The following is a 27,571-nucleotide window of genomic DNA, read 5'->3' on the forward strand; positions in this document are numbered from 1 at the left end:
TCCATGGGCAATCCCATAATGCTGTTCGACTGCCTGTCCATCTGAAGGATCAGCAGCAGGTGGTCTTCGATCCTGACGCTAATCTCGAGGATGCCATCTCCTTTGCCCAAGACTCCCAGCCCATGGCATGGTTCAAGCTCAATAGTGCCATTGAGAAAGACATTTTAAGGGCAGAAGTCGCAAATGTGACCAATGCAGAGACCGCAGGCAATGTAAAGGCACTAGAATATTATTTGTATCCTGATATACCTTACCTCTACACCTGGGATAAGCGCAGTAAGATGGAAAGAAAGAGCCAGGGCCAGTAGCACGAAGGTTCTCTCTAGAATCTATTTTGTCCAGCCAAAAGAGCACGAACGGTATTGCCTTCGGCTGCTGCTTATGCATGTCATAGGAGCAAAGTGTTTTGCTGAGCTCCGCACAGTGCCTGAAGTCAACCGAACCTTTGATACGTCCTACTCAGCTGCTTTTGCTCACGGCTTGCTCGAGGATGATGAAGAATGCAGTCGTTGCTTAGAAGAAGTATCCACATATCAGCCACCGAGGAGACTGCGTCACCTATTTACTATTATGATGATCAGCTGCAGTCTCTCTGGCCCACTGGCTTTGTGGAATCTCTATGCAAGGGATCTATCGGAGGACTCCCTTCATACATGTAGAGGGCCCTGGGGGAGGCAACTGCTACCATGGAAGATAGTACAGAGGAACAAGCTAAGGGCTCGCCACTTTACGATCTAAATGAAGTGCTGAAGGAACTTGTGTCCTGCCTGGCCAACTTTCCAGAGATGCCTCAAGGAATTGAAAATGGCCTACAGAAGGAAGATCAGGTTGATGACACGCAGAAGCAATGGGAATTTGAACAAAAGGCGCTCAATGACTTGGTGTACTTGAACTTGAACTAGGAAATCACCTTCGAACACATCATTAAGGCAACCTAGGATGAGATTCATGAGAGGCTTTTTTCATTGATGGGACAGGCAAAACTGTTTCTATACAAGACACTCATTGGTTGCCTCACTGGCCGATATAAGCCAAGCGTGATTGCTGTCATATCATCGGGGATTGCCTCCCTCATCCTTCATAACGGCCATACAGCCCACTCCACGTTCAAGATACAGATATTTATTTTATTAAGATATAAACAATTAAAGGGAAAGAAGGCTTTGTTTACATCTTAGAGTTCTCAAGTCCAACAGCTTCGCACGACCAATTCCACCAAAACTTTTGTTTGGCAGGATCCTTGCTTTCTTCACTTGATTCATCCTCCCCACCTTTGGAGAAGTACGCACCATTCTTGCTTCGTTTCTCACCACTCATGGCCTCAAAGACGCATGCACCTCCTTCCTGAACTGTGGAGGCAGCACTGATTCTTGAAAGCACATTATCCATCAACATACGCGTTGCCAGTCCAGAGTCACGCTTCAAGTCGGTTGTGGGGATGAAACCTGGGCATACCTAAAAGAATAAAGAAAATAACGAGTAAAGAATAGGCAAGGGTTCACGTCACCAAAAGATCAAGATTAATTTTTTGTTATCAGATTCATTACCATGACATGGTTAAAAAGGCAATCCGTTTTTTTTTTTATATTTTTTTTTTGGAATTCCTTACCGCGTTCACATTAACATCGGGGTCATCTTTAAGGGAAGCAGCCAAAGCATGCATACAAAGTGCCTGACAAAGCTTACTGTTGCGGTAGATGAGCATGCCATCAAACTCAACAGAGCCATCAATGTTCTCGATAGTGAGCTCAGGTCCCTTTCCACGACCTACACCGGGTTTGTGCAGGGTCGAAGAGACAAAGAGGATACAGGATGGTTCCTCTGGCCAGGTCTTGTGGCCGATACGCAATGAGGGCAACAGCAATTGAGTCAAAAGGAATTGAGAAAGATGATTGACTTGAACGTTGGTTTCAAAGTTATCTCCAGTCATCTTACGGCTAAAGACCATCAGACCAGCATTCAGAATTAAGGTATGAATTCCCTGTGGGAAGGACTTTGTGATATCCTCTGCGAATTGGCGGACAGAATGGAAGGAAGCTAGTTCCAAGGGACGATGTTCGACTATACTGGTAGAGTCAGCAGGGATAAAAGGTACAAGGTTGTTGACACCCTTTTTTGCACGTTGAGGGTCACGACAACCGAGGATAAGATGAACGTTGGGGATAGAGGCAAGGATGAGCTTTGCACACTCGAATCCAATACCAACGTTACCCCCAGTCATGACAATGACCTTCTTGGGTGGGACTGAAGTCTCTGAAGCGTGAGTAGCCATGAAGCAGTTTTTGATATTGTAGTGGACTTGTAAGATGGTAGGAAAATGAAGAGAGGAAAAGAGGCGAGGGAAAGTAGAGAAAAAGAATGTGGGAGAGATTCATAAAAAGTGGGACTGCTCTTTTTTGGATCCAATTGGGGCTTGTCTCATTCTGTGGTATCAACATGTTTGTACACATGTGGATGTGGGGCGCTGCTCTTATTGCGTTGGTGTTTCCCTTTGTTTCCTTTCCTTGTTCTCCTTTGTTTGCTCCATTCTTTTCTCTTTTCGTCATTTCTTTTTTCTTTTTCAGTAAACCAACACTCCAATCAAGGATCGTACTTTGGAAACACTTTTATAATTCCTTTCTACTGAAGCCATACCACGCTTGAGCGGAACGACCTATCATTTGTCATGGCTATCGTTACTGAAGAGGTTCCCTTCGTCCCTACAGAAGTATGCTTTATTTTTATTTTTTATTTTTTTTGCAGGAATGAAATGAACCGAAATTAAATTACAAAATACAATATAATACAATGCAATGCAATGCAATGCAATGCAATGGAATGCAATGTAATGGGTTGCATGAACGCGTTGGAATTGTCCATTCTAAGTGCGCGTTGTCCTTTATTTGCCTATTTATTTATTTCTTAATTTATTTATCTATTCATTTTTAAATATGATTCGACTAATACCTTCACTAGGACCTTCAATATCGCGAGCTAAAGACGGGTGTGTTGCTTCAGCTTACAGATGATCCGGTAGAACAGGATGCTATAGCCGGCTCCAGTCTTTTTGTTGTTTCCAACAAGTTTGGTTATTTCGTTGCAGGCAGCAGCAACTGTACGTGCATTTATTTCATTATTTTATTTATTATTTTTATTTTTATTGGCCTCGCTACTAAATTTTTTTAATCCATTGTTAACTGAATATTAGGCCTTGTCTTTGATAAACTCTCGGTACTGAGGAAGGCTTTTGAAGAAGGCACAGGCGGCGATGATCATAACAAATTTGAATCAAGAGCAAAGATTGAGATCCCCAACAATGCTCTTCGGATCATTCGACTCTCTGCAGATGAACTTACGGTCGTAGTATCATTAGCTGGAGGAATAATTCAGCTCTACAAAGTCGTAGATCTCTTGGCTCAGGTAAGTTCCAACAGCAATCATCAAAGACTGGGACCTGCTATATATATTTGAAGGTTGTCAAGCATTAACCAACAACTTTGTTATTCTTGGGCACTACCTTAGTCTAAAAACGCAAGACCATGTATCTCATTTAAATTTCGTCAAGAGATCCTTGATATTCGCCCTAATCCATCACCAGATAAGAATGGACTTGCTGCAGTCTTGCTCGCGGATCGAACAATTGAGCTGATTAACACTGATGGGGCACCGACAGTCGTCCTCAAAGCTAAAAAATATACAGCTATGGCTTGGTCTGCAAAAGGCAAGCAAATCATGTGTGGAACAGACACCGGTGTCCTTCAGCAGATCGATCCTGAAGGTGTCGTAAAAAAGGAGCATCAGCCTAATCCTGAAAATGAAGGCAAAATGGGTAAGTCTTGGCTATACTTTACAGATTTACTCAAGGATCCTTGGTTTCATTGCTAACTAGCACTACACACTACTCCGTCTTTTATCTCAAAAATAGTTGTTGGAATCAACTGGATCGAAACAGCAGTGTTCATCGCTGTTTACTGCGTACCGCCAGCTGATGATAACGATACACCTGAATACGATGTTTGCGTCATTTCAAAGGAGGTCCCATCCAGTCCAAAATACCAAACATTCGGTGACATTTGTTTCGCAATGCCACAAGAGGGTGCAGGCTCGGTATATTTTATGACACCCTCTATCAAATCATGGTAAGTACACAATGTTTTCAGCAGACTATTTACTATCGATCTTTGTGTTTAGAATGTTGTAAAGCCTTTGACAACGCGATCTAACAATCAACGGCGTATTCGAACATATACAGGGGAGGTGAATTTAAAGAACTTATTACTGTAGCATCCTCGCCATCGATGGACGTTGTAGGGATCGGGAGAGGAAGTGATGGAGACTGGAAGAAATGGGATCTCGATGATACAAAGCGCGCTACTGTCCCTGGGTTTGACAGCATCTGCCTAGGCCTTGGCTTAGACTTGACATCTACAGCAGCGTTAGAACCTTTGGAGGAAGATGGACCGGCTGTTCAACCATGCCCAATCATTTACATTTACACCCATCTAGGCGCACTCGCAGCTTTCCATATTCTTAATTTACAAGCAGCGAAAACAGGAGCGGGCTGTCCTGCCATGGTAAAACCGGCTGATCTTCCAGAATCAGCCCCTAAACCTAAAGCGAGCCCAAGCGCTACTAAAGCTACAGTCGCTGCCCCTATCGCCGCTACAAAAGCTACAGCCGCTATACCTACAGCCGCTGCACCTACCGCTTCAGCTGGTGCGTTTGGATCAATATCAAAGACACCAGTGTCTCCCTTCGCAACTACGGCAGCTACAGGATCGCCACTTAGTAAATCCACTATCGCAACGCCACCCTTGCAGCAACTTAAACCAGCAGGATTGCAAAAAATGAACTTTGGCGCTCCATCACCGCTTTCCAACCCTCCAACCACCTCTTTCGCCCCTAATCCTGCTGTAACCCCAAACCCATCATTTCAACAGGCCAAACCAGCTGCATCCACCACAACCTCTGTCAGGCCTAGCCCATCTCTACAACAAAACAAGGCTCCAGCCCCGAAGCAGCCAGGCATAATGCAAAAGTTGCTACAAGAAGATAAACCCCTCAAAATCATCCGCAAGAAGAGCCAATCAGAAGAATCGTCTGCACCAGCCCCCAAAGTCAGTGCGGCCATGGATGCCTTATCCCGACAACTGGAGAATACATACCTTGCTATGACAGAGGAGCTCAGGACTCTGAGCAGCCACGTGAAGGAGACGGAGGAGCTTATCAAGGCCCGTGAACTTGTTTTTGAAGAGCTGGATCAATTTATGAGGGTCACAACCAAGCGTATTAAGGCAGCTAGTGATGCAAAAGCGTTGGCAGAATCAGTTTACAAGGATTTTGTCCAGTTGAGAGCAGACCTCATTAAAGCGACTACGAAAAAGGATGAAATTGGACGATTGTTGAGGGCACGACAGGATCCCAACTTGCATGACATGCTCCAATACAACGAGCTGAATCCAGCTCAGCTCAGTCAACAGGCGAGGATGAAGGCATCATTTGAGGTACATATTGAAATCCGCTTGTAGAAAAATCACAAAACAACCCGTTTATTTTCCTCAAGTTCTAAACACAATCTTGGTTTGCATCTACTGATCATTAGGTTGTCGACAAGCGTCTTGTAGAACTGGAAGACTACGTGGAAACGTTGAGTTTGAAGGCCACTAGATTACGTCAGGGCCATGACTTTGAAGGACCTACTCTGGATAGTATTCGCCGTGCTATATGGAATATCAGTCATACTCTTCTCCAACGACAGGATGATTTAGACCAACTCTCTCGTGCTCTGGATGATTTTTCGATCTCAGGGTCCCTGAATCCAACAAGGGATCGTAGTAAGAAGGTATCCGTCAAAGAATCAGCAACACCAAATCCTCGAGCAAGTCTGCGTGGATCAGTAGCGCTCTCTTCAATGGTTGATCAACGACCAATAACCAAAATAAAGAATGAAATGGCACAAGCCTTGAAGCGTGTGCTCACGCGTGATGCACGTGTTAAGCCAATTTTTACTAGCCTATCTCAGAACGGTCCTGGAGGAACACTGTCTATGATTCCTAGAACACAAGCTCCAGAATTCATACCAGCTCCTGAACCTCGACGTGCTGAGGCTAAGAAGCGGCTCTCTGCCGTTATTTCGCCCCCGAGCGAGCAGCAAGCTGTGACTACACCTGCTGCAGATGCCACACTCCCTGCGTTCCCGTCACCTGGATTCGCATCACCTGGATTCGCATCACCTGGATTCGCATCACCTGGATTCGCAGCAACATCACAGTCATTCCAGTCACCCACTACCGCGATGGACGCGCCAAAGGCTTTTACTGGTTTTCAGGTGCCAACGCCATTCAAAGCGCCGCAGAACACTCCACCAGCGTTTGGTTTTGCGGAGACTCTTTCTCAGCAACGATATGAAGAGAAGGACTATGAAGAAGCATTCAAGGATGGAAATGCTCAAGACGAGCAAGAGCATTATGAGGGAGAAGAAGAAGAAGAAGAAGAAGAAGAAGAAGAAGACGAAGAGGTAGAGGAAGAAGAGGGAGAAGAAGAAGAAGAGCAGGCTAGATCTAATGAACGTTACACACATTATGTACATGATGGTCAGGAATATGAACTCGAGGAGGGTTCAGAACCAGAAACATGGGATCTGAGACTGACCAGCGGGATTATGACCGGGATGATGATCAAGAAGAAGAAGAACAAGAGGAGGCCTCGAAAGAACAGGAGAAGGATGAGCAGAGGCAGGAGGAAGCAAAGAGTGTTCAGGTGCAGCAAAGCATTCAGCTGCCAAGTAAGGCAGAAACAAATCCAGAAACTGAGAAAAAGGCATGGTCAGCGCCAGGGTTCCAATTCCCAGCAGTTGCCTCTCCCACGTCAGGAACAAGAACCTCGTCTGATGCTGGATATTCGTTCTTTACTACAAATACAAAACAGCCCAAGGATACGACTCAGGCAGCCAAAGCCCAGCCTGCCTTTGGTACCGTATCTGGCAATAATACGTTTGGTTCTCAAACGGCATTCAGCTTTGGTAAAGCTCTTGAGGCGACACCCACTTCCTCTGTTGCAACTACACCTAAAGAAGCCGTCTCATCAAATGGGCAAAGTCAGCCTAGTATCCCCTTTGCTAAAGTAGAAACTCCTGTTAAAGCTCCAGTTGTGACAACAACCTCTACACTACGTGAACAGCCGGTTGCGGATAGTGACGATGAGCAGAATAATGAAGGAGAAGAAAAGGAAGAAGAAGAGGATGCCTATTCTGAGGCTGAAATCGACAAGAAAGCATACCGTGGTGATGTCGCCTCAGAAAGGGAACAGGATCAAGGCAAAGGGGAGGAGGACGAAGCAGATGAAGTAGGAGGTGTTCTCGGTGATGTTGATGAAAGGCAAAATGAATCGGATGAGGGTGAGCAAGCCGACGCTAGTGATGCGGGAGATGACAGTGATAAGGAATCAGCATTGACGGCTATTCAGGTGGCTCAAGAAAAGCCTACCTCCAGCACATTTGACAGTCAGGCACGGTCGTCGGTAACGTCTACGGGATCATTCAGCATTGTGAATAGTGCAAATGCTCTGGAGGAGTCTGACCTTGACTTTGGTAAAGTTGGTTTGGGTTCCAGTATCAGCACCTCTCAAAAGAGTGACGAGACTACTTCTAAAGCTACACCTTTGTTTGGAGGTTCATCTACTTGTGGATCGGCACCAGCCTTCGGATCAGGCCCTGCATTTGGGTCCGCTGCAAGCTCAAAGTCTGGAGGAAAGGGTCTCGATATGCCATTTGTGAAATTGCCTCGCGCTCCTAAAGGCACTAGAGACTCTTTGGATTCCAACACGGATGATGACGATGATGAAAACGCCGTAGTTTCGGACAGTGACAGCTCCCCTGTTATCAAGAATAGAGAGGTGAAGCTCTCAACATCTGCAGATTTCGGAAAGCCATCAACTGATAACAAGAGCAGTGAGGGAGGTCTCGAATCATTCAGCCTGTCTTTGGGTGGAGATCCGACAGCTTCGACTGGAGCCAAGTCATCCCCATGGGGTACGAGCTCAACATCTTCATGGGAGTCAATCAGTAAGTCTTCAGCACCAGTGAGTGGCTGGGGAATGACTAGCACGTTGGGCTCAGCATTGCCAACTTCTACTACGACTCCTGCGGTGACATCTTCAGCAACACCAGCTCTCAGCGCGTGGGGCTCAGGAGGCAGTGGTTTTGGTCTGAGCTCGCAGCTTGGATCAACATCTACTACGGCATCAGGCTTTGGACAAACATCTAAACTCGGTAGTGACACAAGTGTCTTTGGCCAAACGTCTACATTAAGCCCTGGTTTTGGGCAAAGCTCACAGATTGGCGGCGGTACAAGCACTTTTGGCCAGGCCTCCACTTTGGGCTCTGGCTTTGGACAGACATCTCCATTGGGGGCTGCAACAAGCGTAGCACCGGCCTTTGGTCAAACGTCCTCCCTAGGCAGTACTGGTACCAGTGCTGCGCCTGCATTCGGTCAGACTTCTTCGTTGGGAGGCACAACCACTGCTACACCTGTCTTTGGTCAGGCTTCACAGCTAACAGGTTCAGGGTTTGGACAGACATCGCAATTTGGAACAGGGGCTGCATTTGGACAGACGAGTCAACTTGGCTCTGGGACAGCCTTTGGACAGACATCAGCAGTTGGAGCAGGATCAGGATTTGGAAGCGGATCTACCTTTGGACAGTCCTCTACACTAGGATCTGGAGTGGCATTTGGGCAGACGTCTTTTGGACAGCCTTCGCAACTTGGAGGAGGGTTTGCAAAAGTACAGCCTACATCATTTGCGACACAGTCCAACTTTGGGTCGTTTGCAGGGTAAGCAATGATCTTGATTTCGGAAACAAAAAAAAAAAAAAAAAAAAAAAAAAAAAAGAAAAAAAGAAAAAAAGAAAAAGAGAGAGAGAAAGGTCTGATCATTCAAGGTGGCCATGCAATTGCTCTTTTATATATATATTAATTTATTTATTTTATCTGATTGATCCTTAACAATAAACAGTTCGGGCACGAATGCGTTCGCGGCTCTTGCCAGTAGCGGTACGAATGTGCTCGATCAACAAGCCAGCCAGGGTAGTGGATTCGGTGACAGCAGCAGCAATAACACTTTTGGAAGTGGTGGAAACACAGGCAGTATTTTTGGAACAGGGTAAGATTTATTTTATTTAAGAATTATGAAATATGAAATATGAAATATTTTGTCTTGAACATATTATTCAAAGTTGATCTAATGAAAACTCGACTTGGTGGTTTGATTGGTTCATCATTGGTAGTGGAGGATTTGGTAATAGTGGAGGAGGAGCATCGGTCTTTGGAAGCGGAAGCGGTTTTGAAAGTGGAGGAGGGTTTGGCGGGGCCAGTAACAGTGGTTCAGGATTTTCCTCTTTTGGTACTGGAGGCGGATTTGGAAGCGCTTCAGGCTTTGGGGCCGGACAAGGTGATGGTGGTTTCGGAGCAGCAGGCAACCAACAAGGCTTTGGAGGACAGGGTACCACGCCGGCCTTTGGCACAAGCTCGAACATCAATACCAACAAGTCATCTTTCCAAGGATTCCGATGAACGTTGTTATGGGTTAGTTGCACATAGCTATGTTACAGAATATTCATATTAAAAGCTTTGTTTTTTTAATTCTTTTATTTTTTTATTTTATTGATAAGTTCGACGCAACTATATTATACCGAAGAGTTGTTAGTATCAGCTGTAAAGCCATCTCTACATGAATTGATACTAGACGAGGCAAGAGCGAAGCCATGGGCTTGCGAATGAATTTTGAAGAATAAATTAAACGCACATGTGCAAAGTGCAAATAAGTGTGCCATCTGTCCATCGACCGAATATACTCACTCAACTTGTTAATTAACAAGGGTAATGATAATGCTATTACCCTTTTATTAAAAATATTACAAAAAATTATTTGACAGCCAAAGAAGGATTTCAAAAAGGCGAAGAGATACTTCCTCGATCTGCACCTCTGAACTTAATCTTTCTTTTGAAATGGTTGCCACACGCTCTAAACCCTCCACAAGCTTTACACGTTCCACGACTGACCTATTACACCCTCGGATGAATCAACATCGGGTGTGCAACGTATCAAAGGACGACCCGTGGATGCTGCAGAGGAACTAATACAAAGTCAACAGGCAATAGAAGGGGTAGACCTATTTTAAAAAAAAAAAAAAAAAAAAAAAAAAAAAAAAACAGATAAAATAGACGAAAGCAATGAAAAAAAGAAAAAAGGTTCGAGGAAGATGGAAGCAGGGATTCAAAAGATATAGGTGTGGAGAAAGTAGTACAGTAAATCAAAGCGGTAGACGCAACTTTTTTTAAAGCTTCACATGGTCCAAAATAAATTAAATTAAGGGACAACTGGCCCGCACAAATCCCATGTAAAGTGATTGTAGGCAAATCCACAATACAGCACAAGTGCACCATGCCCTCTGAAGAGCTGAAGTCTGTACAGCCAATGTCAGAACATGTATACTATCTAGACAGGTTCTGAAATACTAAAAGATCTATATGATATACTCCGTTACCATTGTTTATTTATTTATTTATTTGGTCTTTTATTATTTTTCTTTGCTCTAAGAACGGTATTGTTCGAGCGTATCAAAACTATGATCCTTTCACTTACAAATTTGTGAAGGGAGAGTCGATCTCCCTAATCATTCTTTTCCCAAGCGCTTCGCAGGGCTAACGCGGAAACCCGTCGCAGTTCTCACTGCTGCCGTTATGGGTTTAAGCTTATTGGGTCGCATTTGAGATGTACCATATGCGCAAGGCATTTCCCACTAGTATTTTCAGGACCATATTTCAAGGAGCTGGTGTGACTGGTTTGCCGGCAACGTACGCTGGCAAAATATCTATGAATGCCAACAGCACTATCCTAGCAATGTGAGCCTGCGATCAATCGTTTTTTTTTTTTTAATAAATATTTTTTGACCAGAATGGAGGCTGACTCGGCAACATACCTTTAGCAGTAAAGAAATCACTAAGGAGGTAGGAAATAATAGAGATGGATACTAGCTTGGGCGGGATAAGGTGGAAGTTGGGAAATGCGCAGAGGAGTGGAGGCTATTTAAAGATGAATAAAGTGGCATCGTGATGATAGAGCTTGATACATGGATTTTACTGATTTTTTACTGATTGATTTTTGCGGTTGGTTTTTGTTTGGTTTTTAATGGTTGATTTTTATTGATTGTGATGGCTGGTTTTCCATAACTATTTAAGGGTTGGAATGTGCACAAAGCGTGAGTTGATCCGCAACAACAACAACAACAACAACAACAACAACAACAACAACAACAACAACAACAGCAGCATTGTCCAACTCGAAAGTCCTTCTTTTTTTTTTTTTCTTTTTTTTCGCCTCAAATAGTAAATGTCATCTTGGCTCTATAGCCCATGCACATGAGGCCGTACATTATTGACGATGTATGCTTGATCTGTTTATTAGCTTATGTTATTCATGAACCGATATTTATACATTGAGCGCAATATTAAGTGCATAGCAAGCGTTTAATATATTACAGTTGTTTCCAGACGATCATCAACCTATTTTCATGAGTCTATACCCATGATACTACTAAATAAAACGAACTCTCAGCAGCATTGGTATGCTAAGATTTCCTTTTAAAGAGAGAGACCAGACAGCGAAGGTTCAAAAGGCACCAATGTTATGAGCGTTTGTTACTATCAGTCAGCTTATTTGGATCAAACTAACATTCTTAACTATCGACTATATTGATGACCAAACCAATCAAATAAATCTAGCAATGACCCATGTTTATCAGCCAACATCGAGCGTGTTACACCACTGGGAATATTTGGGTGTCGGTTAAGGTACTCTCACACATGAATGGCCAAAGTCGCGTTGGTCTTGCGTGCCTCTGACAGCGCAAGGGCTCCTGCGCGCCTGATTGATTTGTACGGCAAGTCCAAACAAGTCAAGGTTGTGTTAACCTTGAGCGCCTCTGACAGCGCAAGGGCTCCTTCGCTCTCAAAAAAGTTGCCATCCAAGTCCAAAGTAGTCAGGGTTGTGTTAGCCTTGAGTGCCTCTGACAGTGCAAGGGCTCCTTCATCCCCAATTGAGTTGAACCCCAAGTTCAAACAAGTCAAGGTTGTGTTAGCCTTGAGTGCCTCTGACAGTGCAAGGGCTCCTTCGTCCCCAATTGAGTTCCCATCCAAGTTCAGAGTAGTCAGGGCTGTGTTAGCCTTGAGTGCCTCTGACAATGCAAGGGCTCCTTCGTTCCCAATTAAGTTGGGCTGCAAGTTCAAAGTAGTTAAGGCTGTGTTAGCCTTGAGTGCCTCTGACAGTACAAGGGCTCCTTCATCCCCAATTTCTTTACTACTGAAGCTCAAAGAAGTCAAGGTTGTGTTCGTCTTCGACAGCAACAGAATTCCTTCCTTTCCAAGCGAGTCGTAATCCAAGTCCAAAGTGACCAAAGTTGTATTGGTCTTGAGTACTTCTAACAGTGCAAGAGCTCCTTCCTTCCTAATGGAGTTGCCCATCAAATCTAGTGTGATCAAAGTCCTGTTAGCCTTGAGTCCTTCTGATAGTGCCATGACTCCTTCATCTCCAATTAAGTTGTTCCTCAAGTTCAAAGTAGTCAAACATCTGTTAGCCTTGAGTGCCTCTGACAGTGCCAGAGCTCCTCCAGCCATAACTGAATTATCCCTCAAGTTCAACATGGTTATAGCCGTATCGGCCTTGAGTATATTTGCGAGTGATTGTAAGCCACTAGTGGTAATAAATCGAGGCTTCATCTCAATAGTTAGCTTTTGAAGGTGTGGTGACCTGCTGAGCTGTAAACTGGGGGCCTTTATAGTGTTCGGAGGTAAAACAATATGGATCGTCTTCATGCTGCTAAGTTCTGTGATGTGAACAAGCATTCCATATCGCGGGGTTGTCGAAAGTAATTTCTCGGTAGTCCTTTCTTGAAACTCTCCGAGTTCAAGTCGAAGGGCCGATACACTTGACTTCTTTAGTGCTTCTTCAAATCCTTCAAGATCAGCTTTGGTCCAATTCCAGTCAAAGATGATATCCAACTCGTAAACACGTCTTGCATTGGCCAGCGCATTGAAGAATTCTTCAGCTGTGGTTTTGGATTTCAATGTGATGATCACTTTGCCAAGGTGCAAGTTATATTCGCCGCCATTCAACTCCACTACCTTTTTGAACACTCTCCGTTCTGCTTCTCCATATGTCCAACGATAGTGATCAAAACAGACCCATTTGACATGGCCTGTCTCTGTCGTGATCCTGTACAAGTTGCCAAGTTGATTGCCTTCGTCGTTGTTTTCAAGGAACTTCCCCAATTGCCGAAGATCGGCTCCTTCAAGTGCCTCACACTCATCGATTTTGTTGATCTTGCTCAAGACTGGGTACTCATTAGAGAGCGCCTCCATATATTTGATCGCATAGTCGATACCGGCATCGAGATTTGGAGTTGGTGTCAGAGAAGTTGTCAAGGGCATCCCCATCTTGAGAGAATGTAAAAGGATGAGCATGTACTTTCCATACTTGCGAAAGAACTCTGTGCTGTTTCGGATGTCATATCCTTCATGTTTGGCAATATGGATCTGGTTCTGATTGCTTTTGCTTATCGTTGCAGTGTGCTCTCCACATTCACAAAGGAAACGAAGGCGAACCTTACTCCTCAGAATATTCCTTGGGTCCCATTTGGTGGTGTCGACAGGAAGGACTATGAAGAGTCGAGGGATTGGATACTCAAGTAACTCAAAGTTCTGGACAAGGATAGCACTAGCATGTCTTTGAAGAATGGCAAGTCTGTCGAGGGCTTGATACGCAGTTTAAGCATCTCGTTGCTCTTCTCCACAGCCTCTTGCTGTAGTTTAAGCATTTTATCATTCTTCTCCTCAGCCTCCCGTTGTAATTTAATTATTTCGTTGTCCTTTTCCGTAGCCTCCCGTTGCAGCTTAAGCATTTCATCATCCTTCTTTCTGGCTTCCAGTAACAGGTCAATCACCATGTTGCTCTTTTCTAACATCATCTCCGCAATCGTTTTAAGGCTAGAGTTGATCATCTCAGTTTGTGCGTTGTCGCGAGTAGTAAGGATTGAGTTGAAAGAATGAACCAAGTTTGATAATGGGTAAAATATCCTGGGAGGCTAGATTGGTTGGTACTCCCAACGCGGACAAACTGATGACGGCCATGCTGTTGCTGCTGGCGCTGGTGCTACTATTACTGCTGCTATTACAGTTGCAGGCCTGTGGTTCTGCTGTAATGACGTCCAGGATTTTGTCAGGATAGAACGCAATGCGTGGGGGTTCGATTCTAGTAGGACGAAAGAAAAATCAAAGTTAGGATACGCACTTACTTTTTGTTCCTGAGCAACACAAATGGTAAAATAAAACTCTTACCTGTTACCATTAGAGTCTTGAAGGAACAGGATGGGATGTCCATCCAACTTGAATCGCTGTGCATCTGGAAACACATCCTGAATGTCTTGCAAACACACATAGTATGACGAGTCGCCATTGCTTGCCGAGATGGAAGCAATCCTGACACCGACTTCTTCAATGATGTCAGCTTTTCGGAATCGTTGGTATTGTTGGGTCATGGAGATGAGTCGAGGGATGATGATGAAAAGGAAGAATGAAAAGATTCGTTCATTCTATTTTTTATGCATTTTCTTTTTTTTGCTTCGCCATTTGGTGACGCAGGTGAGAAATATGGCTGTAACGTACTTTCTTGTTGTTTAGAGCTTGATCTTGCTTGACATACTAGTTGTTTTTCCATCCATGGATACGATCCACTTGTGTCCTTGGCTTAAAGTAAAGTGCTCCTTGTTGAAGGCAAAGATGCTTTCGAATGATGTTGCATCGATTATGACCAGACATGGTTATACCAACCAACAATGCCCTGCTTACGAAAGATAGTTCAGGCTTCGAGCTACCGACTACTATGTTAAGCAATAATGGCAGATAACGGAGCGATGACTATAAAATATCTGTAGTTTGCAATGGTACTCTAGTCAAGTTGATAAGAGCGGTAGCTCATAGCTTTATATTGACTTCTGATGAAAAGGTGATGATCTGAAATTAGAGTATATGGCCCAGCACAATACGAAAGCTGATACTTTGATCATAAATTTGGACCGCTGCTGTCAATATCCAATATCAAAACCGAAAATGCCATATGATTTTTACTTTACATAGCTGCCTCAGGGAGAGAGCTTGGTCGACAGATGTATTGGAGCATCTGTGCAGCATGGACTTTCATACAAGCGGGTCAAGACTTATAAAAAGCAGAGGTTTGACTTGTCCGATTTGCACTTCCAGAGCTGAGTAAATGACTAGGTATACTATCCTTACCAATATCACAATAATGGTGATAGACCATATCCTCCAAAGCTATCAACTCTTCAAGACCAAAAAGATACCATGGCGCCAAATCCATGGTGATGAAGCAAGTCCTTGTGGAGATATTAAAGTAACAGTAAAAAATAACTAAAACACTCACTCAGTTATGCGTGTTAGTGTATGAAGAGCAAGTCTTGTCCAGACAAACAACGGCCCACTTCGTACTCAATGGCTTTTAGTTTTTCTTTGTTGTTCAATCGAGTCGAGCAGGAGAGACTTATTAATGGAGCTATATAGCTTATCATAAAATATCCTTTCAGAGAGAGGGGAGTATTCGAAACTCATTTGGATGCGTCGCACATAAAGAGCGACTTGGACAAGTAATTCTTCAGACTTAGGTCTATTCAATCGGGAATAATATTTGGAGAATGCTTGGAAACGCGACAAAAGGGAGGCTAACTCATTTGTGAAGACATATGGAAGATATGTTGTAGATGATTAGAGGAGCATATACGGATAGTGAGGATAGTATGTAAGAGAGCGAGATTCAAGAAAATGAAGTAAAATTATTTTTTATTTCTTATTTTTATTTATTTTTATTTTCAATATTTTGTTTTTATATTTATTTTTATTTTTATTTTTATTTTTTATTTCTTATTTTTTATTTTATTTTTTATTTTATTTTTTATTTCTTATTTTTTATTTCCTTAATTTAATTCTTATTTTATTTCTATTTACTATTTGTTTTTTTTTTTTTTATTATTTTGTTTAATGATTTAATTTTATCTCACTTCTTTGTTTAAAAAATATAACAAGGCCAGAGTCAATAGCTGAATATCTATTTGTTCATGCTTATGCTTCCATATGCGAAGAGAAGGGAGGCGGACATTAAGAGAACATTATGACTTGTTGATGACACTTATCGCTTGTGGAGCTGCAAATGACGATAGTAAGCATACATTTATTTAAATGCATTGTGCTTACTATCTTTTCATATTCCACTGAATTATCTTGAATAGTACTCTTCATAATGTATTCTTATTTCATTTAATCCTTTATAATGCTTTCGATTTGCGCAGTCAGCCTCTTCAAAGGAAAGGAAGACAAACTTGGCTGGTGTTGTCAAGATACTCTGCCTCTATTCTTGATCAAGGGCTGGCTGCCTGTGAGCATGGGTGTGTAAATACAACCGTCACTATGCTTATGTTATGGACCTTTGTCCTGTTTAGTTTAACCACATCACACTACATGTTGCTCGTTGCTCATTGTCTAAATAAGTTTCTTCCCTTGGAGTATGGGAGGTCTTTGCTTGCTCTGGTACCAAGAGGTATGAGAGGAGTATAGATGACATCAGAAGCGGATAATGAGCGGCATAGACTCCATGCATCTGCTGCTATTCGCTGTCTCAATTTCTAAATTTTTGCCACCAACAGGACGGACCAATAGATGTGAGAGATGTAAGGGCAATGGACGCGCGCACATCACATGAATCTCTCTCGGCTCTTTTTGCTTGACCCTTCTTCTCCCTTGCTTCGTCTCTTTCACTATACAATCTCAGCATTAAATCGAATATTGAATCGATAGAGCGATGAACAACGTTGGATGATGTCACTTGCCTCTTGGCTTTCAAAAACGAACATTTATAAAGGTGTCATCTGTCCACTCTTTCTCTTTTTCTTCTTTTCTTTATCCTTCAACCACTTTGACGAAAATGAAAGGTAAGAAGCTCCACTCCCAAAAGAAAAAGATAAAAAAAACATATCCACTCTTACTTGATAAGAAAAAAAAATAATGACCACAGCTCTCATACTTTGTGTTAACTGACTGTGATGCTAACTTTTTCTTTCTTTTCTTTTCTCTTTCGCTTTCTTTTTCAGTCACTACAACCACAATAAGAGCTACCACGTCCCTTGACAGGCATCCAGGCTCTTGGCCTCTCTTCTGGCCGAACCTAGGACCGGCCTTCCCCAAGCCCGACGAAGGGCTTTGGTCGATGCCGATCCCATAAAAACCAGAAAAACCCAAAAAAATCGAAAAAACACGAAAAACCAAAAAAAATCCATAAAACACAAAAACCAAAAAAAATCCATAAAACACAAAAACCAAAAAAAACTATAAAACAAAAAAGACCAAAAAAATCATAAAAAAAAAAGACCCAAAAAAAACATTATAAAAAACAAAAACAAAAAAAAAGTATTAAAAAGAATTAAAAAAGCAAAAAAAAATGCATAAAAAAAACAAAAAGCAAACAAAAAAAAATATAAAAATACAAAAAGCAAAAAAAAATATAAAACTAAAAAAAAGCCGAAAAAAACAAAAAAAATAAGAAAAAAAAAAAAAAAAATTTAATAACTAATATTTAATATGTAACATTATAATATTTACTCATAATATGTAACACTATAATATGTACCAATATAATGTGTACATTATAATAATAACAACTATATTAATCAAGGTGTTTAAGGTGTCTAAGGTGTTCAGGATGCTCAAGGCGCCAAGGTACCCAAGGCCTGCTAGACACAAGATATCCAAGATACCCTAAGGCGTCTAGAAGGCTCGATACATCCAACGGTACCCAATATACCCTCCGAAACACCCGAAGAACTCTGGACACAAGGCACTCAAGACACCAAAGATACCCAAGGCATCCTAGATACTTAACGCACTTGATACACTAGAGATAGTCAAAATAGCCAACATTAATCCTCAAGACCCTTATACCCTAGTCGTAGTTGTTAAAATAATAAATAAAAAGAATAAAAATTATAAACCATCGTATTTAAATATTCTCCCTATAAGCGCAGACGGAATGCGAAAATGGATGTTAACCAACAGTGCTTTTGCCAGGTTCAAAAACCGAATATGAGGTTGCGTGTGTGGAGGAAAACGAACGGCTGCGCGATTTAGTTATTTTTTACAGGTGCATTGGATCACTCATCACGCCCAATTGTTTTTGGTGGCATTTTTTTAAATTTATTTTATACAACGGGGAGCCTCCATCAACGTTAGCACGTTAGAATCCCCTTGCAAGGGGAGAAAGAGTAAACGTCGAAAGATCAAAAGGCAACGTCGGAATGAATGCTTGGCTACTGCAAGTCAGTTATTTATTTGGACTGAATAATATTCAAACATCATTATGATGCTCAAGTCATCCAACCTGCTATCATTTAGACTGCTACAGTCAAAGTGGTGCTATTCTTCAGTGCCTTCGATAGCGCATGAGCTCCTTCATCCCCAATTGAGTTGCACCACAAGTTCAAAGTAGTCAGGGTTGTATTAGCCTTGAGTGCCTTTGACAGTGCAATTGCTCCTTCAGCTCCAATTGAGTTGCATGCCAAGTTCAGAGTAGTCAAAGCTGTGTTAGCCTTGAGTGCCTCTGACAGTGCAAATGCTCCTTCCTTTCCAATTAAGTTATTGGGTAAGTCCAAAGCGTTCAGGGTTGTGTTAGCCTTGAGTGCCTCTGACAGTGCAAGTGCTCCTTCATCCCCAATTGAGTTGTCCCGCAAGTTCAAAGTAGTCAGGATAGTGTTAACCTTGAGTGCATCTGACAGTGCAAGCGCTCCTTCCTCCTCAATTGAGTTGTCCTGCAAGTTCAAAGTAGTCAAGGCTGTGTTAGCCTTGAGTGCCTCTGACAGTGCAAGAGCTCCTTCCTTCTCAATTGAGTTGTGCGACAAATTCAAAGCAGCCAGGGTTGTGTTAACCTTGAGTGCCTCTGACAGTGCAAGAGCCCCTTCCTTCTCAATTGAGTTGCCTTCCAAGTTCAGGGTAGTCAAAGCGATGTTATTCTTGAGTGCCTCTGACAGTGCAAGTGTTCCTTCCTTTCCAATTAAGTTATTGGACAAGTCCAAAGCGTTCAGAGTTGTGTTAGCCTTGAGCGCCTCTGACAGTGCAAGAGCACCTTCATTCCCAATTGAGTTGCTGAACAAGTCTAAAGTAGTCAGGATAGTGTTAGCCTTAAGTGCCTCTGACAATGCAAGAGTTCCTTCGTACCCAATTGAGTTGCCCTGCAGGTCCAAAGCAGTCAAGGCTGTGTTAGCCTTGAGCGCATCTGACAGTGCAAGAGCACCTTCATTCCCAATTGAATTGCCTTCCAAGTTCAGGGTAGTCAAAGCGGTGTTATTCTTGAGTGCTTCTGACAGTGCAAGTGCTCCTTCCTTCTCAATTGAGTTGCGCGACAAGTTCAAAGCAGCCAGGGTTGTGTTAACCTTAAGTGCCTCTGACAGTGCAAAAGCCCCTTCCTTCTCAATTGAGTTGCCTTCCAAGTTCAGAGTAGCCAAAGTTGTGTTAATCTTGAGTGCCTCTGACAATGCCAGCGCTCCTTCATTCTCAATTAAGTTATTGGACAAGTCCAAAGTAGTCAAGGCTGTGATAGCCTTGAGTGCCTCTGATAGTGCAAGAGCTCCTTCATTCCCAATGGAGTTGCTGAACAAGAGCAAAGTATTCAGGGTAATGTTAGCCTTGAGTGCCTCTGACAGCGCAAGAGTTCCTTCCTTCCCAATTGAGTTGTCTTCCAAGTTCAGAGTAGTCAAGACTGTGTTAACCTTGAGTGCCTCTGACAGTGCAAGTGCTCCTTCATACCCAATTGAGTTGCCCTGCAGGTCCAAAGTAGTCAAGGCTGTCTTAGCTTTGAGTGCCTCTGACAGCGCAAGAGCTCCTTCCTTCCCAACTGAGTTGTACCGCAAGTCCAAAGCAGTCAGGGTAATGTTAGCCTTGAGTGCCTCTGGCAGTGCAAGTGCTCCTTCCTTCCCAATTGCATTAAATCTGAAGTTCAAAGAAGTCAAGGTTGTGTTCGTCTTCGACAGCAACAGAATTCCTTCCTTCCCAAGCGAGTCGTACTCCAAGTCCAAAGTGACCAAAGTTGTATTGGTCTTGAGCACTTCTAACAGTGCAAGAGCTCCTTCCTTCCCAATGGAGTTGCCCATCAAATCTAGTGTGGTCAAAGTCCTGTTAGCCTTGAGTCCCTCTGATAGTGCCATGACTCCTTTATCTCCAATTAAGTTGTTCCTCAAGTTCAAAGTAGTCAAACATCTGTTGGCCTTGAGTGCCTCTGACAGTGCCAGAGCTCCTTCAACCATAACTGAATTATCCCTCAAGTTCAACATGGTTATAGCAGTATCGGTCTTGAGTATATTTGCGAGTGATTGAAAGTCACTAGTGTTAATCAATCGAGGCTTCATCTCAATAGTTAGTTTTTGAAGGTGTGGTGGCCTGCTGAGCTGTAAACTGGGGACCTTTATAGTGTTCGGAGGTAAAACAATATGGATCGTCTTCATGCTGCTAAGTTTTGTGATGTGAACAAGCATTCCATATCGCGAGGATGTCGAAAGTAATTTCTCGGTGGTGCTTTCTTGGAACTCTCCGAGTTCAAGTCGAAGGGCCGATATACTTGACTTATTTAATACTTCCTCCAAAGCTTCAAGATCAGCTTTGGTCCAATTCCAGTTAAAGATGATATCCAACTCGTAAACACGTCTTGCATTGGTCAGCGCATTGAAGAATTCTTCAGCTGTGGTTTTGGATTTCAATGTGATGGTCACTTTGCCAAGGTACGAGTCATATTCACCGCCATTCAACTCCACTGCTTTTTCGAACGCTTTCTGTTCTGCTTCTCTATATGTCGAGCGATAGTGATCGAGACAAACCCATTTGACATGACCTGCTTCGGTCGTGATCCTGTACAAGTTACCAAGTTGATTGCCTTCATCATTTGTTTGAAAGAATGTTCCCAGTTGTCGAAGATCGGCTTCTTCAAGTACCTTATAGTCATCAATTGTGGTGATGTTGCTCAAGACCGGATGTACATTGGAAAGCGCTTCCATATATTTGACCGAGTAGTTGATAGCGGCATCGACATTCGGGATTGGTGCCAGAGAAGCCGTCGGAGACGATGTATCCTTGAGACAGTGTAAAAGGGTGAGCATGTATTTTCCATACTTGCGATAAAACTCCATACTGCTTCGAACTTCATATCCATTATGGTTGGCAATATGGATTTGGCTCTGGCTGCTTGTCGTTGCGGAGTGATCCCCACATTCACAGAGGAAATAAAGGCGAAACTTCTTTTTCAAGATATTCCTTGGATTCCACTCGGTCTGCTGGATAGGTAAAATAATAAAAAGTCGCGGGATTGGACACTCGTGTAGCTCAAGGCTCTGGACGAGGATGGCGTTAACATGCTTTTGAAGGATAGCAAGTCTGTCGAGGGCTTGACGTTGGAGTTCTTTAGGTATCTCATTACTCTTCTCCTTAGTCTCCTGTTGTTGTGGTTCCTCCAAGGAAGACAAGTTAGTGACAATATTACTATTGCTGGACTGCGACGTTCCCGTAATGATGTCCAGGATCTTGTGAGGATAGAAAGCAATGCGTGGAGGTTCGATTCTAATAGAATAAGAAAAGAAAGACATGAATGTCCAATCGAGTTCACTTATTTGGTTCTTTTTTCTTTCCAAGGCAATTGACAAGGCACCTTGATAAAGTAAATATTATACTATACCTGTTGCCATTAGAGTCTTCAAGGAATGGGATGGGATCTCCATCGGATTTGAAATGTATTGCCTCTGGAAACATGTCTCGAATGTCCGTCAAATCCACATAGAATGTCAAGTCGCCATTGCTTCGAGAGGTGGAATCAATTCTGACACAAACTTGTTCAATCGTTCCAGTGCCAGCCTGTCGGAACTGTTGGTAATGAATTTGTGTCATTTTTCTTTTTTTCTTTTTTTTTGGTGATTATTCGATGAATGATGACAAGCTGAAGGGTTTTCTCATTTTCATTTTCTGAGCAATGGAGTCGCCGACCATCTTTTTTTTTTTGTCTGGCTTTACCGCTTGAGTACAAAAGTACAAGGATACAGGTCTGTCGAATGCATTCATCTGCTGTGCCTAATAAATTAGAAAAGCTATCCACATGCACATGCAGTCTTTGATTGGCTCTCAAATGATGACTACAGACACAATTAAGTGCGCCTTGGGCTGTTGATACAGTACGGACCACATAATGGCGCCGTATCATTCTCTCTTCTTGCAAATTTCCTGAAATACCACCCACCCTGACAACTGAACTAAGGTGCTTTCCTCATCCTTGTGCTTGTCCTCCCGGTCACCTTTGAGCTCTTCAACAATGTTATCTTTGTCACTGGCAGAGGGTACTTTGTGAAATATTCCTCAATCGATGGTCTACTGTAGTTGAAAGGAGTATCTGTTCCGTATAAACGCTAATGGAGGAGTTAATCCTCATGTGGGAACTAACGGAAGGCGTAGCTGGAGGGAGATCATACGGAGAGTATGGACAGTGTATAGGAGAGCGAGAAAATGAATTAAGTCCAAGGGTTCCAGGAAATGAAGTAAGGAATTTTTTTATTTTTATTTTACATTTTTTATTTTTATTTTACATTTTTTATTTTTATTTTACATTTTTTATTTTTATTCCATATTTTATTTTTTATTCCATATTTTTTATTTCGTATTTTTATTTGTTTTTTATTTATTTTATATTTATTTTGTTTAAAAAATATAGCAAGGCCAGAGTCAATAGCTGAATATCTACTTGTTCATGCTTATGCTTATGCTTCCATATGCGAAGAGAAGAAAGGCGGACATTAAGAGAACATTATGACTTGTTGATGACACTTATCGCTTGTGGAGCTGCAAATGACGAGAGTAAGCATACATTTATTTAAATGCATTGTGCTTACTATCTTTTCATATTCCACTGAATTATCTTGAATAGTACTCTTCATAATGTACTCTTACTTCATTTAATCGCAGTCAGCCTCTTCAAAGGAAAGGAGGGAAAGACAAACTTGGCTGGTGTTGTCAAGATACTCTGCCTCTATTCTTGATCAAGGGCTGGCTGCCTGTGAGCATGGGTGTGCAAATGCGGTGCCACTGTGCTTATGTTATGGGCCTTTGTCCTATTTACTTTAGCCACATCACACTACATGTTACTTGTTGCTCATTGTCCAAATAAATGTTTATTGACATATTTATTTTATTTGCTACAAGTCATCTACCCTGCCATCTTTAGAGCTGCTGGCATTTCCACTATCACAACATGCATCTACTGCAAAAGACGCATCCTTGGGGTCCGTATCTCCTTCGCTCATTGAACACATTAAGAGAGCTTTTAATGGTATTGCACTAACCTGAGATACCTCCATTGTCATTCTTGTCATCATTTGGATCATCCTTGTGTATCTCAGTTGCTGTCCCTCTATCTAACAGAGCGATAAGGTGCGAATATCTCTGCTTACTCACTTGTGCCTGCTTTAGCACCTGGCTGGTGAGCAGCGGTAGCTGCCTGCTCAATGGGGATCTTGCTCAGTTATAGGCAATATCTAATGAGAAGAACTAAAATAATTGGGGATTGGTTAGTGAGCTGAAGAGACAAAACACAACCGCACAACTTCCTTTGTGCTATTAATCTGCTCATTTCCTCAGGGGCAGGGGTCCCAGACATCCAACGATGAAAACAACCGCAATTGGATGATTCCTAACGTTCGTCATAGCCATCAGCCTCAAAGAGACAACAGGCATCGATTGCAGCACTGCCAAGAGCCAAAAAGACTCATGGGGAGGTCATAGCAAGAGACAGTCCACACCTTTTAGCATCGACTATGTGTCTCTCATGTACCCAAAGAGCAACCAACATGATGAGCAGAATTGCTTACAATATGACTCCCAGATAGGTCCAACGGGAAGTGGACTCCAAAGAAGTCGGATGAGGCCATATGGAGGAGGGACTTATTTGCACCACATTATCAACTGCGTGGTACAACAACCCCCTCATGGACCCACGAGTCTGACGGAGAACATGTCGTTCAAGCTGCTGCACCATCCATGCTCAACATGGAGAGGTGAAGACACCCAACGGAGCAAACAAGAACAACAAGCTCAAATCCAGCACCACCTCAGTCCCGGGCTCTGAGGCGAGGTCATAGCGAGAAGCAATCCAGCGCCTTAGCATAGACTGTACTCTTCTCATGTACCCACGGAGGACCCTGCTCGCATCCTTTCTCTGAAATCCGTACACACGCTATGCTTGTTCTTAGTCACAACCAATCCCTTACCTTGTGGCTATACTTCGTTTCATTGCGCTTGCTAGTCTTGATAACCTTGTAAAGCAACCTCATGTTATGGGAAGCAGGTTTGAATTGAAGACAGAAGCAATTGCTGAGCAGAGTGAATGAAGTGAGTGAAGAGGAATGTTTACGCGTCATGCCAAGAACGAGAGAGAAAAAAAAAGAAAATGGGTGTCACGTGCCTTATAGAACCAAATTACGCGTTTAATCACCACACGAATAAAATGCATGCAAGGCAGAATTCATAAGTAGATGCGCCACTCGCAGTTCTAATTTAGAGCATCTAAACGGGTGTCGAGCATCTGGTCAGGGATGACTATTTCCTGCATTTTCGACGTTCTAGTTTGGATGGCTATATTCTTGGAGTTACTGTCCAGAAAGGAGGACTTTATTTAAGGATTGACGCAGAGTATAATCAGCTTGGAGCAACATTGACTGATAGGAAGCGAAAGTGGCCATCCGATGCGGGATAGGAAAAAGTACACATTGCAACAGATGCAAGGGATTGGGAAACTCTCCAGTGCTCGGTGGTCATAGACGACAACATTCCGTGTACGATGTCAAAGGTGGATGAGAGGACCGATTTCCCAAGTGGTTAGAGAGTAACTGTACGCTCAGTGGATCAATGGAGAAGCTGTTCTGAAGAATAATATGGCATGAGGAGCCATATTAGTCCCCGAGTGGAAATGATACACCAGAATCATTCCATAAAATAAAGAAAAGGATGAGATGGAGAGTCGAAGCCAAAAATAAAAAAATAAAAAAAAAAAAACATTGTATAAAAAATAGATGGAACGAATCTTTTCATTCCTACTTTTCATCATTATCCTCGAATTATCTCATGACTCAACAGTACCAACAATTCCGAAAAGCTGGCATCATTGAAGAAGTCGGTGTCAGGACTGCCTCCATCTCTGCAAGCAATGGCAACTCATCATACTATGTGTGTTTACAAGACATTCAGGATGTGTTTCCAGATGCACAGCGATTCAAGCTGGATGAACATCCCATCCTGTTCCTTCAAGACTCTAATGGCAACAGGTAAAGTATTTATTTATCGTATGTGTTGCTCAGGAACAAAAAGTAAGAGAACTCAATTGCATATCCTAAGTTTTGTTTTACTTTTATCCTATTAGAATCAAACCCCCATGCATTGCATTCTATCCTGACACGATCCTGGATGTCATTACAGATGGACCACAGGTCTGCAATAGTAATAGCAGCAGTAATAGTAGCAGCTCCAGTCTTAAAACGACTACGGATTTGATGCTAGAGACTAAAGAAAACGACAAAAAGATGCTTGACTTGTTACTGGAGGCCAAAAAGAAGGACGAAGAAATGCTTAAACTGCAGCAGCAAGCTCTCGACAGACTTGCCACCCTTCAAAGACATGCCAATGCTATCCTTATCCAGAACTTTGAGTTACATGAGTATCCAATCCCTCGACTCTTCATAATCCTGCCTGTCGACACCACCAAGTGGGACCCAAGGAATGTCCTGGGGAGCAAGGTCCGCCCTCATTTCCTTTGTGAATGTGGAGAACACACTGCAACGATAAGCAAGAGCAATCAAAACCAGATTCATATTGCTAAACATGAAGGATATGACATCCGAAACAGCACAGAGTTCTTTCGCAAGTATGGAAAATACATGCTCATCCTCTTACACTCTCTCAAAATGAAATCGCCCTTGACGGCTTCTTTGGCATCAATCCCGAAACTCGATGTCTGTATCAACTCTTCGATCAAATATATAGAAGCACTCTCTAATAAGTACTCAGTCTTGAGCAAGATTAACAAAATCGACGAGTGTGAGGCACTTGAAGGAGCTGATCTTTGGCAACTGGAAAAATCCCTTGAAAATAACGATGAAGGCAAGCAACTTGGTAACTTGTACAGGATCACAACGAAGACAGGCCATGTCAAATGGGTCTGTCTGGATCACTATTGTTGGACATATATAGAAGCAGAACAGCAAGTGCTCGAAAAAGCAGTAGAGCTGAATGGTGGCGAATATGACTTGCACCTTGGCAAAGTGATCATCAGATTGAAGTCCAAAGCAACAGCTGAAGAGCTCTTTGATACGCTGGCCAACGCAAGGTGTGTTTACGAGTTGGATATCGCCTTTGATTGGAATTGAACCAAAGCTGATCTGGAAGCATTCGAAGAAGCACTAAAGACGTCAAGTGTATCGATCCTTCGACTTGAACTCGGAGATTTTCAAGAAAGCATTAGCTGGAAAATACTTTCGACATCCTCGCCATATGAAACACTTGCTCGCATGATAGAACTTAGCAGCATGAAGACAATTCAGATTGTTCTCCCTCCGAAGACTATAAAAGTCCCCAGTTTACGATTCAATAGGCCATCACACCTTCAAAATCTAACCATTGAGATGCAACCTCGGATTGGCTTTAATGACTTTCGAGTACTCGCAAGTACACTCAAGGCCGATACGGCTATAAACACGTTGAACTTGAGGGGTAAATCAATTGGAGATGAAGGACTTCTGGCACTGTCAGAGGCACCCAAGGCCAACACATGTTTGGCTACTTTGAACCTGCGGAACAATTGGGAATGAAGGAGTAATGGCACTATCAGAGGCACTCAAGACTAACGGGGCTTTGACCACGCTGAATTTGATGAGCAATTCAGTCGGGCATGAAGGAGCTCATGCACTGTTAGAGGCGCTCAAGGTTAACACTACCTTGACCATTTTGGATTTGGAGTACGATTCACTTGGAAAGGAAGGGGTTCTGTTGCTGTCTAAGACAAACACGACTTTAGCTGATTTGGACTTTACCTCCAAGTCAATTGGGATGAAGGGGCTAATGCAATTGCAGAGGCGCTCAAGACTAATACAACCATGCTTGCTTTGGACTTGGGGCTCAATTCAATTGAGAGTGAAGGAGCTCCTGCACTCTCAGAGGCACTCAAGGCTAACACTACCTTGATTTCTTTATGCTTGTGGAAGAACCCAATTGGGAAGGAAGGAGCTCTTGCATTGTCAAAGGCATTCAGAGGTAACACTTCCTTGGCTACTTTGGACTTGAGAGAGAACTCAATTGGTGGTGAAGGAGCTCTTGCGTTGTCAGAGGCACTCGAAGTTAATGCGGGTCTGGTCATTCATACGTGAGGAAACCTTTGCCGGCATTTAAAGATTTTCGGTGGTGTAACG

At 42.8% G+C, this 27,571-nt stretch overlaps 9 protein-coding genes across 9 annotated transcripts; 4 read left to right on the forward strand and 5 right to left on the reverse strand.

Moving 5' to 3' along the window:
- Window positions 1–1,101: 1,101 nt before the first annotated feature.
- BCR41DRAFT_354072 (light-dependent protochlorophyllide reductase) lies at window positions 1,102–2,335 on the reverse strand. Its single transcript, XM_022024250.1, has 2 exons — window positions 1,610–2,335; window positions 1,102–1,455 (listed from the first exon to the last, which is right to left on the reverse strand). The coding sequence occupies exons 1-2, from the start codon at window positions 2,270–2,272 to the stop codon at window positions 1,168–1,170; spliced, it is 951 nt and encodes a 316-aa protein (XP_021881301.1). The 5' UTR covers window positions 2,273–2,335; the 3' UTR covers window positions 1,102–1,167.
- Window positions 2,336–3,436: 1,101 nt separating this feature from the next.
- On the forward strand, window positions 3,437–7,321 carry BCR41DRAFT_65731 (hypothetical protein). Its single transcript, XM_022030963.1, has 4 exons — window positions 3,437–3,808; window positions 3,905–4,118; window positions 4,232–5,483; window positions 5,582–7,321. The coding sequence occupies exons 1-4, from the start codon at window positions 3,682–3,684 to the stop codon at window positions 7,103–7,105; spliced, it is 3,117 nt and encodes a 1,038-aa protein (XP_021881302.1). The 5' UTR covers window positions 3,437–3,681; the 3' UTR covers window positions 7,106–7,321.
- A 108-nt stretch (window positions 7,322–7,429) lies between these two features.
- Window positions 7,430–9,725, forward strand: BCR41DRAFT_65726 (hypothetical protein). Its single transcript, XM_022030961.1, has 4 exons — window positions 7,430–8,810; window positions 8,992–9,138; window positions 9,263–9,560; window positions 9,647–9,725. Exons 1-3 carry the CDS (start codon window positions 7,741–7,743, stop codon window positions 9,546–9,548), a joined length of 1,503 nt encoding a protein of 500 aa, XP_021881303.1. The 5' UTR covers window positions 7,430–7,740; the 3' UTR covers window positions 9,549–9,560; window positions 9,647–9,725.
- Window positions 9,726–11,682: 1,957 nt separating this feature from the next.
- BCR41DRAFT_422319 (hypothetical protein) lies at window positions 11,683–14,569 on the reverse strand (the record flags this gene model as incomplete). Its single annotated transcript, XM_022030139.1, has 4 exons — window positions 11,683–13,690; window positions 13,795–13,989; window positions 14,084–14,283; window positions 14,370–14,569. 4 exons carry the CDS (start codon window positions 14,567–14,569, stop codon window positions 11,835–11,837), a joined length of 2,451 nt encoding a protein of 816 aa, XP_021881304.1. The 3' UTR covers window positions 11,683–11,834.
- Window positions 14,570–15,159: 590 nt separating this feature from the next.
- BCR41DRAFT_396520 (hypothetical protein) lies at window positions 15,160–15,408 on the reverse strand (the record flags this gene model as incomplete). The annotated part of the gene is made up of 2 exons (XM_022028816.1): window positions 15,160–15,224; window positions 15,324–15,408. 2 exons carry the CDS (start codon window positions 15,406–15,408, stop codon window positions 15,160–15,162), a joined length of 150 nt encoding a protein of 49 aa, XP_021881305.1.
- Window positions 15,409–18,424: 3,016 nt separating this feature from the next.
- BCR41DRAFT_336785 (hypothetical protein) lies at window positions 18,425–22,166 on the reverse strand. Its single transcript, XM_022022045.1, has 2 exons — window positions 21,808–22,166; window positions 18,425–21,692 (listed from the first exon to the last, which is right to left on the reverse strand). Exons 1-2 carry the CDS (start codon window positions 22,014–22,016, stop codon window positions 18,482–18,484), a joined length of 3,420 nt encoding a protein of 1,139 aa, XP_021881306.1. The 5' UTR covers window positions 22,017–22,166; the 3' UTR covers window positions 18,425–18,481.
- A 1,145-nt stretch (window positions 22,167–23,311) lies between these two features.
- On the reverse strand, window positions 23,312–24,043 carry BCR41DRAFT_396522 (hypothetical protein; the record flags this gene model as incomplete). Its single annotated transcript, XM_022028817.1, has 3 exons — window positions 23,312–23,414; window positions 23,567–23,628; window positions 23,984–24,043. The coding sequence occupies 3 exons, from the start codon at window positions 24,041–24,043 to the stop codon at window positions 23,312–23,314; spliced, it is 225 nt and encodes a 74-aa protein (XP_021881307.1).
- A 786-nt stretch (window positions 24,044–24,829) lies between these two features.
- On the forward strand, window positions 24,830–26,757 carry BCR41DRAFT_65775 (hypothetical protein). The gene is made up of 3 exons (XM_022030964.1): window positions 24,830–25,099; window positions 25,209–25,435; window positions 25,531–26,757. The coding sequence occupies exons 2-3, from the start codon at window positions 25,236–25,238 to the stop codon at window positions 26,531–26,533; spliced, it is 1,203 nt and encodes a 400-aa protein (XP_021881308.1). The 5' UTR covers window positions 24,830–25,099; window positions 25,209–25,235; the 3' UTR covers window positions 26,534–26,757.
- Window positions 26,758–27,431, forward strand: BCR41DRAFT_65776 (hypothetical protein). The gene has a single exon (XM_022030965.1). It carries the CDS (start codon window positions 26,982–26,984, stop codon window positions 27,345–27,347), a length of 366 nt encoding a protein of 121 aa, XP_021881309.1. The 5' UTR covers window positions 26,758–26,981; the 3' UTR covers window positions 27,348–27,431.
- The last annotated feature ends 140 nt before the right edge of the window (window positions 27,432–27,571 follow it).

The sequence above is a fragment of the Lobosporangium transversale genome (genome assembly GCF_002105155.1).
Source record: "Lobosporangium transversale strain NRRL 3116 chromosome Unknown BCR41scaffold_19, whole genome shotgun sequence".
NCBI classification, from domain to species: Eukaryota; Fungi; Mortierellomycota; class Mortierellomycetes; order Mortierellales; family Mortierellaceae; genus Lobosporangium; species Lobosporangium transversale.

Excerpts from the sequence above, each read along its gene's own strand:
- BCR41DRAFT_354072 (XM_022024250.1), bottom strand. The coding sequence starts at position 2,272 with ATGGCTACTCACGCTTCAGAGACTTCAGTCCCACCCAAGAAGGTCATT. Across the intron at positions 1,456-1,609 it reads CCGATGTTAATGTGAACGCG|GTATGCCCAGGTTTCATCCC; the intron begins GTAAGGAATTCC and ends TTATTCTTTTAG.
- BCR41DRAFT_65731 (XM_022030963.1), top strand. The coding sequence starts at position 3,682 with ATGGCTTGGTCTGCAAAAGGCAAGCAAATCATGTGTGGAACAGACACC. Across the intron at positions 3,809-3,904 it reads TGAAAATGAAGGCAAAATGG|TTGTTGGAATCAACTGGATC; the intron begins GTAAGTCTTGGC and ends TCTCAAAAATAG. Across the intron at positions 4,119-4,231 it reads ACACCCTCTATCAAATCATG|GGGAGGTGAATTTAAAGAAC; the intron begins GTAAGTACACAA and ends GAACATATACAG.
- BCR41DRAFT_65726 (XM_022030961.1), top strand. The coding sequence starts at position 7,741 with ATGCCATTTGTGAAATTGCCTCGCGCTCCTAAAGGCACTAGAGACTCT. Across the intron at positions 8,811-8,991 it reads AACTTTGGGTCGTTTGCAGG|TTCGGGCACGAATGCGTTCG; the intron begins GTAAGCAATGAT and ends AACAATAAACAG. Across the intron at positions 9,139-9,262 it reads GGCAGTATTTTTGGAACAGG|TGGAGGATTTGGTAATAGTG; the intron begins GTAAGATTTATT and ends CATCATTGGTAG.
- BCR41DRAFT_336785 (XM_022022045.1), bottom strand. The coding sequence starts at position 22,016 with ATGACACAAATTCATTACCAACAGTTCCGACAGGCTGGCACTGGAACG. Across the intron at positions 21,693-21,807 it reads GAAGACTCTAATGGCAACAG|AATCGAACCTCCACGCATTG; the intron begins GTATAGTATAAT and ends TTATTCTATTAG.
- BCR41DRAFT_65775 (XM_022030964.1), top strand. The coding sequence starts at position 25,236 with ATGACTCAACAGTACCAACAATTCCGAAAAGCTGGCATCATTGAAGAA. Across the intron at positions 25,436-25,530 it reads CAAGACTCTAATGGCAACAG|AATCAAACCCCCATGCATTG; the intron begins GTAAAGTATTTA and ends TTATCCTATTAG.
- BCR41DRAFT_65776 (XM_022030965.1), top strand. The coding sequence starts at position 26,982 with ATGGCACTATCAGAGGCACTCAAGACTAACGGGGCTTTGACCACGCTG.